This window comes from Entelurus aequoreus, linkage group LG05, assembly GCF_033978785.1.
Source record: "Entelurus aequoreus isolate RoL-2023_Sb linkage group LG05, RoL_Eaeq_v1.1, whole genome shotgun sequence".
Taxonomy (NCBI): domain Eukaryota; kingdom Metazoa; phylum Chordata; class Actinopteri; order Syngnathiformes; family Syngnathidae; genus Entelurus; species Entelurus aequoreus.
The window spans coordinates 13,311,410-13,322,192 of record NC_084735.1 but is presented as its reverse complement, the minus strand read 5'-3'; the positions used below and the strand labels follow the sequence as shown (position 1 = coordinate 13,322,192).

The following is a 10,783-nucleotide window of genomic DNA, read 5'->3' as shown; positions in this document are numbered from 1 at the left end:
AAGTACAGTGCTTTTCCTTCAAAAATAAGGACATTTCAATGTGACCCCAAACTTTTGAACGGTAGTGTATATATATATATATATATATATATATATATATATATATATATATATATATATATATATATATATATATATATATATATATATATATATAACATGGCTGATTTATGCCTGCTTTCGCTCTCATGCTAGTTCAGTAGGAAGTGAAAATATATTTTTGGTCTTCTGTATGAAAATGATATTATGGAACTATTCAAGGCTGTAATTACCCAACCTCAAAATATTCCACTCTTCAACATATTTTCTTTCGAAATATTGCATATTTTGCATTTTCCCCTAATAAAAAACATATCAATCGATAGATCTGCAGATGTTAAAAGATTTCCAGCGTTGAAAGTCAAACAAATATATTATTTATTGTGGACTTAGGTCCCTTTTATAAGCAGGTCCCATTTGTGTGTAGTCAATGTTCAGGTTGCACAAGGGTTATGGCAGCTTGTTTCTCCCCCTCACCATTAGAGGGTGCTGGTGGGTCATCCTGCTGCTCCTTTGTTTATGCACACAAAACTGTGCAATAATCACACTGGGACATTTACTAAATCGATTCTTATTTATTATGATTCTGAATCGATGCAAAATATTCAAGAATCATTTTTCAAAAAAATTTTACTGGCTGATGACAGAATATTGGGCTTTTGAGTTAAATTGGAATACAACAGAATGGGGGGAAAAACAAAAAATAGTTTTGCAATAAAAAAATATTTTCGAACAAAAATAAATGTTTTGGGTGACACATTCAACTTGAACTTAATGTTCCAAGTCTTTATGTTGACTTATTTACCATAGGGCCTTGACATGGGACGACTTCCACCCTTAAAACCTTTGCAGGTGGTCGTTACTGACCAATTAGCAGGCTTCCAACGTGTTGTCCAGAGGAGGCACCGCCCACAAGCTTGAGGTTGAGTCGGAACAAACAAAAAAGGGTTTGCAAACAAACAAAGATTTGTAACCAAATAAACATTCGCACCTAAAAATGTCTGTAATAAAAAGATTTGTAACCAAACAAAGAATGAAACTAAAAAACATTTGCAACCAAAAGAGATTTGAAACAAAAAGATTTGTGATAAAAAAAAAAGAATTGAAAAAAAGAACAATTTGCAAACAGAAAACCTTTTGCAATATTAAAAAAAACATTTGAACCAAAGCAAATATTTGCGACTAAAAAGTTATTAGTAACAGAAATATTTGCAACCAAAAAAAAACATTTGCAACCAAAAAATGTTTGTGACAAAAATATTTTTAACTAAAAAAATAATTTAGCTAAAAAACACACATTTGCAACCAAAACAAATATGTAACAAAAACAAGATTTGTAATTTTAAAAAAAATAACAAAAAAGATTTTCAACAAAAAAGATTTATAACAAAAATCGACATGCAATGTAAAAAAAACAGATTTTTAACCCCTCCAAAAAAAACAATGAAACCAAAATATTTGCAACCCAAAAAGATTTGTAATAAAAATAAAAATAAATATTTACAACAAAAAACGTTTTGCAATTTAAAAAAAAACTTTTTTTGAACCAAAGCAAATACGTGCAACCCCCAAAAAACGATTTGCAACCAAAAAAGTTTGTAACAAAAAAGATTTGTAACCAAATAAGTTTTGTAATAAAATAAAAAATAATAAATAAATATTTGCAACAAAAAACGTTTTGCAATAAATAAAAAAACACATTTGAACCAAAGCAAATATTTGCAACCAAAAAAATGTTTGTAACAAAAAAGATTTGTAACCAAAAAAAGAATGAAACAAAAAAAAAATTGCAACCAAAAACTGATTTGCAATATAAAAAAAACAATAAAACCAAAATATTTGTATTTATATTATATTTTATATTATATATAAAAAACAAAACACATTTCAACCAAAGCAAATATTTGCAACCCAAAAAAAACGATTTGTAACAAAAAAGATTTGTAACCGAAAAAAAACAATTAAACAAAAAAAAAATGTAAATAAATATTTGAAGGGGATAAGACGTAGAAAATGGATGGATGGATATTTGCAACAAAAAATGTTTTGCAATTAAAAAATAAAAAACACTTTTGAACAAAAGCAAATACTTTCAACCCCCCAAAAACGATTTGCATCCAAAAAATGTTTGTAAAAAAATATATTTTTTACCAAAAAAATAATTAAACTCAAAAAACATTTGCAACCAAAAAATGATTGGCAATATAAAAAACAGATTTGCAACCAAACAAAAACAATGAAACCAAAATATTTGAAACCCAAAAAGATTTATAATAATAATTTAAAAATATATATATATTTGCAACAAAAAACGTTTTGCAATAAAAAAAAAAATACACACACATTTGAACTGAAGCAAATAGCAAACCAAAAAAAACGATTTGCAACCAAAAAATTGTTGTAACAAAAACTATTAGTGACCAAAAAAAGAATGAAACCAAAAAAATGTTTGCAACCAAAAAATTATTTGCAATATAAAAAAAAAAGATTTGTAACCAAACAAATAATTAAACTAAAAAATATTTGTAACCAAAAAAGATTTATAATGAAAAAAAACATTTTTAGATAAATGTTTGTAACAAAAACGTTTTTCAATGAAACAAAAACAAAACATTTGAACCAAAGCAAATATTTGCAAACCAAAAAAAACGATTTGCAACCAAAAAATGGTTTTAACAAAAAATATTAGTGACCAAAAAAAGAATGAAACAAAAAAAAATGTTTGCAACCAAAAAATGATTTGCAATATAAAAAAAAACAGATTTGTAACCAAACAAATAATTAAACTAAAAAATATTTGTAACCAAAAAAGATTTATAATGAAAAAAAAATTTTTCAGATAAATATTTGTAACAAAAACGTTTTTCAATTAAACAAAAACAAAACATCTGAACCAAAGCAAATATTTGCAACCCAAAAAACCCGATTTGCAACAAAAAAGATTCATAACCAAAAAAAGAATGAAACTAAAAAAATATTTGCAACCAAAAAAGATTTATAATAAAAAACATTTTTGAAGAAATATTTGTAACAAAAATCGATTTGCAATTAAAAAAACAAAAACATTTGAACCAAAGCAAATATTTGTAACCTAAAAAAAAATTTTTGCAAATATTTTGCAAGCAAAAAATGTTTACCATCCTAAAAATAAATGTTTTTATTGTTTGCATGTATATATATATACAGTATATGTTGTAAATCCAGTTTTTGTTGTTTGCGTGTAATTAAAGAAGTATTTGGTCCCAGCTGATATTTTGGCTGTCAGCTGTGTTTCTTCCTCAAAGGTGCAACCTTTCATTATCATCTTTCTGAGAAAGAACAGGACAAATGCACATTTAGCTATAAATAGCCTCACAATGAGTGGCGGTTCACGCCTGCCGAGTACTCCCCCGAGTGGTCTGAGCAGACCCCGCCCACTTTCCAGGTGAGCGCCGCTCTATAAAGGGCAGGTCCACTTCTCGCCTTTCAGCAAGTCTCTTGTTTTCCTTTGACCGAGTCGGAGAAGCGCGAGGATGCGGGCGATGCTCCCGCCGGCGGCTCTGCTCCTCACCCTCTGCTGCTGCACCTGTGAGTACACCTGTCCCCACCTTTCTGACCACACCCCGATCACTCACTGTGACACGGTGCCGTGCAGATGCTCAGCGCCTCAGCTACGTGTCTCCGCATATCGGAAGCTTCGCCGGAGCCACGCGTCTCACCCTCACGGGCGATGGTGAGTCCACAACCCGGAAGGTGCCGGCGCCGGGGGTGTTGTGACCGCGGCTCCTTTTTTTAAGGTTTCGCCCAAGAGGGACAGTTCCAGCTGAATCCCAAGGACGACACGTTCGGCAACCGCGTGACGCTGGTGTCGGACACTCTGTCCGTGCCCTGCGATGTGGAGAGGGACTCCACGCACGGCACCCAGATCTTGTGCTACACCAGGTACGACCCACGCCATACCAACGCACTAGGTCCGTACAAAATTTGAGAGACTAACATTTCTGCAGAACTCCCAATTTACACAACTGAGGCGTTCCTCAAAGCACCCCTTTAAGTCCCCTCCTCATTTTCTAATGTGATTTATGTAGCTTGTTTACTTCAGATGCATCGTCCATTGTTATACTAGTGGTGTTCCTCAAGGTTCCGTCTTAGGTCTTCTCTTTTTCTACTGTTCCGACTGAGTTCAGAGACTCACATTTTTGCAGCAACTTCCCAAGAAGACGAGAGTGCTCCTGTTGTAGGGAGGACCTCGGACCACTGTAACTGGACTGGACTCTCACTATTACGTTAGATCCACTATGGACTGGACTCTCACACTATTATGTTAGATCCACTATGGACTGGACTCTCACACTATTATGTTAGATCCACTATGGACTGAACTCTCACTATTATGTTAGATCCACTACGGACTGGACTCTCACACTGTTATGTTAGCTCCACTATGGACTGGACTCTCACACTATTATGTTAGATCCACTATGGACTGGACTCTCACACTATTATGTTAGATCCACTATGGACTGGACTCTCACATTATTATGTTAGATGCACTATGGACTGGACTCTCACACTATTATGTTAGATCCACTAAGGACTGGACTCTCACTATTATGTTAGATCCACTATGGACTGGACTCTCACTATTATGCTAGATCCACTATGGACTGGACTCTCACACTATTATGTTAGATCCACTATGGACTGGACTCTCACATTATTATGTTAGATCCACTATGGACTGGACTCTCACACTATTATGTTAGATCCACTAAGGACTGGACTCTCACACTATTATGTTAGATCCACTATGTACTAGACTCTCACACTGTTATGTTAGATCCACTATGGACTGGACTCTCACACTATTATGTTAGATCCACTATGGACTGGACTCTCACACTATTATGTTAGATCAACTAAGGACTGGACTCTCACACTATTATGTTAGATCCACTATGGACTGGACTCTCACTATTATGTTAGATCCACTATGGACTGGACTCTCACACTATTATGTTAGATCCACTATGGACTGGACTCTCACACTATTATGTTAGATCCACTATGGACTGGACTCTCACTATTATGTTAGATCCACTATGGACTGGACTCTCACACTATTATGTTAAATCCACTATGGACTGGACTCTCACACTATTATGTTAGATCCACTATGGACTGGACTCTCACATTATTATGTTAGATCCACTATGGACTGGACTCTCACACTATTATGTTAGATCCACTACGGACTGGACTCTCACACTATTATGTTAGATCCACTATGGACTGGACTCTCACTATTATGTTAGATCCACTATGGACTGGACTGTCACACTATTATGTTAGATCCACTATGGACTGGACTCTCACACTATTATGTTAGATGCACTAAGGACTGGACTCTCACACTATTATGTTAGATCCACTATGGACTGGACTCTCACACTGTTATGTTAGATCCACTATGGACTGGACTCTCACACTATTATGTTAGATCCACTAAGGACTGGACTCTCACACTATTATGTTAGATCCACTATGGACTGGACTCTCACTATTATGTTAGATCCACTATGGACTGGACTCTCACACTATTATGTTAGATCCACTATGGACTGGACTCTCACACTATTATGTTAGATCCACTATGGACTGGACTCTCACTATTATGTTAGATCCACTATGGACTGGACTCTCACACTATTATGTTAGATCCACTATGGACTGGACTCTCACTATTATGTTAGATCCACTATGGACTGGACTCTCACACTATTATGTTAGATCCACTATGGACTGGACTCTCACACTATTATGTTAGATCCACTATGGAGTGGACTCTCACATTATTATGTTAGATCCACTATGGACTGGACTCTCACACTATTATGTTAGATCCACTACGGACTGGACTCTCACACTATTATGTTAGATCCACTATGGCCTGGACTCTCACTATTATGTTAGATCCACTATGGACTGGACTGTCACACTATTATGTTAGATCCACTATGGACTGGACTCTCACACTATTATGTTAGATCCACTCGACGTCCATTGCACCGGTCGCCCAGGAGGGGGTCCCCACATCTGGGGTCCCCTCCAAGGTTTCTCATTGTCCCATTGGGTTGAGTTTTTCCTTGCCCTGATGTGGGATCTGAGCCGAGGATGTCGTTGTGGCTTGTGCAGCCCTTTGAGACACTCGTGATTTAGGACTATATAAGTAAACATTGATTGATGGAAACACACCGGATCCTCATAACTCGTGATTTAAAGGGGTTCCTCAAGGCACCCCTTTAAGTCCCCCTCCTTTTTGCCTAATGTGGTTTATGCAACCCCTACTTTACCGAGTACGACATCCCGTTGGCAGACCCATGCCCCGCGACCAGTACGTGGTCCACGTCAGCGTGGACGGGGTTCCCATTCCCGATGAAAACATTTGCAACGGCGCTTACAAGCCCTACCACTGCAGCTTCTACGTGAGTCCAAGTCCAGTTCTTAGTTTTTTTCGGGTGGTACTCGGAACTTCTCACTGTAACTCCCCACAGACCAAGTGGTACAGGACGCCCACCATCCAGTCCTTGAGTCCGGTCAGCGGCCCTCCAGGTAACGTCCCCGTGCTGAAACACCACACGGTCCAGTCCGGTGCTTCCCAAATGGGGGGGGGGGGCGTGAGAGATAATAGCGTATATCTTGACACATACAGATAGATAAACTTTCACCTCAGTGGGGGGGGCGTGAAAGAAAATTGTTCCCTAGGAAAATGTAACTGTGAGCAAATTCCAAACAGCCCCTTCTTAAATAGTGGGGTGGTCCCCCTTGGCGGGGGGGCGTGAGGTGTTGGGGGGGGAAAGGTGCGTGAGAGGCAATAGCGTAATAGCATCTTTAGTGTTAATAAAAAACTATCTTGATACACATAGATACAAACATTAACTTCAGGGGGGCGTGAAAAAAAAAAGTTCCCTAGGGGCCGCGTGAGAGGCAACAGTGTAATAGTTTTTATTAACACTAAAGATGCTATCTTGATACATACAGATACAAACATTAACTTCAGGGGGGGGGGCGTGAAAAAAATTAAGTTCTCTAGGGGGGGCGTAAGGTGTTGGGGGAAAGGGTGCATGAGAGGCAATAGCGTAAAGGCATCTTTAGTGTTAATAAAAAACTATATTAAGACACACAGTTACAAACATTAACTTCAGGTGGGGCCTGAAAAAAATTGTCTTCCCTGAGGGGGGAGCGTGAGAGGCAATAGCATAATAGCATCTTTAGTGTTAATAAAAAACAATATTGAGACACACAGATACAAACATTAACTTCAGGGGGGGCCTGAAAAAAATGATCTTCCCTGAAGGGGGAGCGTGAGAGGCAATAGCAGAATAGCATCTTTAGTGTTAATAAAAACGATCTTGATACATACAGATACAAACATTAACTTCAGGGGGGGCGTGAAAAAAACGATGTTCCCTGGAGGAGGGGCGTGAGAGGCAATAGCGTAATAGCATCTTTAGTGTTAATAGAAAAACTATCTTGATACATACAGATTCAAACATTAACTTCAGGGGGGGGCATGAAAAAATGATGTTCCCTGGAGGGGGGCGTGAGAGGCAAGAGCGCAATAGCATCTTTAGTGTTAATAAAAAACTATCTTGATACATACAGATACAAACAAGAAATTCAGGAGGGGGCATGAAAAAAATGTTGTTCCCTGGAGGGGGGGGGGGGGGGCGTGAGAGGCAATAGCGTAATAGCATCCTTAGTGTTAATAAAAAACTATCTTGATACACACAGATACAAACATTAACTTCAGGAGGGGCGTGAAAAAAATGTAGTTCCCTAGGGGGGGGGGGGGCGTGAGGTGTTGGGGGAAAGAGTATGTGAGAGGCAACAGTGTAATAGTTGTTATTAACACTAACGATGCTATCTTGATACACACAGATACAAACATTAACTTCGGGAGGGGGGGGAGGGGCGTGAAAATATTCAGTTCTCTAGGGGGGGCGTGACGTGTTGGGGAAAGGGTGCGTGAGAGGCAATAGCGTAGTAGCATCTTTAGTGTTAATAAAAACTATATTGATACACACAGATACAAACATTAACTTCAGGAGGGGCGTGAAAAAAATGTAGTTCCCTAGGGGGGGGGGGGGGGGCGTGAGGTGTTGGGGGAAAGAGTATGTGAGAAGCAACAGTGTAATAGTTGTTATTAACACTAACGATGCTATCTTGATACACACAGATACAAACATTAACTTCGGGGGGGGGGGGGGGGGCGTGAAAATATTCAGTTCTCTAGGGGGGGCGTGACGTGTTGGGGGAAAGGGTGCGTGAGAGGCAATAGCGTAGTAGCATCTTTAGTGTTAATAAAAACTATATTGAGACACACAGATACAAACATTAACTTCGGGGGCGGGGTGCGTGAAAAAAATGATGTTCCCTTGGGGGGGAGTGTGAGAGGCAATAGCGTAATAGCATCTTTAGTGTTAATAAAAAACTATCTTGATACACACAGATACAAACATCAATTTCAGGGGGGGGGCGTGAACAAAAAACATGTTCCCTGGAGGGGAGGCGTGAGAGGCAATAGTGTAATAGCATCTTTAGTGTTAATATAAAAATATCTTGATACACACAGATACAAACAATAAATTCAGGAGGGGCGTGAAAAAAATGTTGTTCTCTGGAGGGGAGACGTGAGAGGCAATAGTGTAATAGCATCTTTAGTGTTAATGTAAAAAATTATCTTGATACATACAGATACAAACAATAAATTCAGGAGGGGCGTGAAAAAAATGTTGTTCCCTGGAGGGGGGGCGTGAGAGGCAATAGCGTAATAGCATATTTAGTGTTAATTAAAATAAAATCTTGATACACACAGATACAAACATTACCTTCAGGGGGGAGGCCGTGGAAAAAAAGTGTTTTCCTAGGGGGGGCGTGAGAGAAAATAAGCAGTGGTCTAGTCAGTGTGACCTATTAAAAGCTGCACATGGCTGGGCAGGGACCTTGGTGACCATACGAGGACTGATCTTCAGTGACGTGTATGGAAGCAACACCGCGCTGAGCTCCAACGGACGAAACGTCAGATTTCTCAGGTAAGACCCCTGCAACAGGGGGCCTCCAGGGGCCACTTTGCTCCTGTCCATCAGCCCTACTGTAATACTTGTCATTTGAGATGTGTTATGGGACATTAGACCAAGCTAAGATGTTAAAGACCATCCCTGGTGCAGGTCCTACATGGGGGGGATGCCATGTGAGCTGCTCAGACCTGAGTCTGATGAACTGTGAGTCCATCTTTGTTTCACTAAATGTTCCTGCTGCTATTTCAAGCGTGTCATGTCTGTGAAGATACAACCTGAGACTGGACTCTGAAAGATCTTCCTGGGGATATATGAGCTGCAGGATGACAGGGACTTATGTTGGTAAGCTTTCCAAAAAATTATAAAAATTAAAAATTATTTTAAAAAATAAATAAATACAATTTTATGTATATATATATATATATATATATATATATATATATATATATATATATATATATATATATATATATATATATATATATATATATATATATATATATATATATATATATATATATGTATATATTAATTTCATATTAATTTCATATTAATAATTATGTGTATATACATATATATATGATTATGTGTGTGTGTGTATATATATATATATATATATATATATATATATATATATATATATATATATATATATATATATATATATATATATATATATATACACACACACCTGACCCCACCTTTCTGACCACACCCCGATCAGTCACTGTGACACGGTGCCGTGCAGATGCTCAGCGCCTCAGCTACGTGTCCCCGCATATCGGAAGCTTCGCCGGAGCCACGCGTGTGTATATATATATATATATATATATATATATATATATATATATATATATATATATATATATATATATATATATATATATATATACACACACACACACATAATTATATATATATGTATATACACATAATTATTAATATTAAATTAATATTAAATTAATATATACATATATATATATATATATATATAATGTGTGTGTATATATAGATTATATATATAATGTATATGCATATAATAATACAGTATATAATAATATAATTATGTGTATGTATATATATATAATTATGTGTGTGTGTGTATATATATATATATATATATATAATGTGTGTGTGTATATATAGATTATATATATAATGTATATGCATATATGTGTATATATAGGTGTGTGTATATATAAATATGTATATACAGTATCTATAAAAATATGTATATACATATAAAAAAAATTATATATACATATATATAAATATATATGTATGTACATATAAATAAATTAAACATGGATATATATATATATATAATTATGTGTATATATATATATATATATATACAGTATATACGTATGTATGTATGTACATATAAATAAATTAAAGAAATATATATATATATAATTATGTGTGTATATATATATATATATGTTATGTATATATATATATATAATTATGTATATGCATATATGTGTATATATAGGTGTGTGTGTGTATATATATATATATAATTAAATAAATATGTATATACATGTATATAAATTAAATATATATATATATATATATATATATACAGTATATATGTAAATATAAGTATACATATTAATATATGTATGTATTTAGATATATATTTTGAATATTTATATACTTTTTTATGTAAAAAAATTCATATA

The 10,783-nt window shown here is 35.7% G+C and overlaps 1 protein-coding gene across 1 annotated transcript in view; it reads left to right on the top strand.

Annotated features, from left to right (window-relative positions):
- Positions 1–223: 223 nt before the first annotated feature.
- Positions 224–10,783, top strand: part of pkhd1l1.1 (PKHD1 like 1, tandem duplicate 1) — a 90,246-nt gene continuing 79,686 nt past the window's right edge. The window contains exons 1-8 of the mRNA XM_062047134.1: positions 224–3,606; positions 3,674–3,751; positions 3,816–3,960; positions 6,395–6,503; positions 6,573–6,630; positions 9,020–9,113; positions 9,249–9,302; positions 9,367–9,440. Coding sequence (XP_061903118.1) covers positions 3,552–3,606; positions 3,674–3,751; positions 3,816–3,960; positions 6,395–6,503; positions 6,573–6,630; positions 9,020–9,113; positions 9,249–9,302; positions 9,367–9,440 — 667 coding nt within the window. The 5' untranslated portion in view covers positions 224–3,551. The remainder of the gene's footprint in view (positions 3,607–3,673; positions 3,752–3,815; positions 3,961–6,394; positions 6,504–6,572; positions 6,631–9,019; positions 9,114–9,248; positions 9,303–9,366; positions 9,441–10,783) is intronic.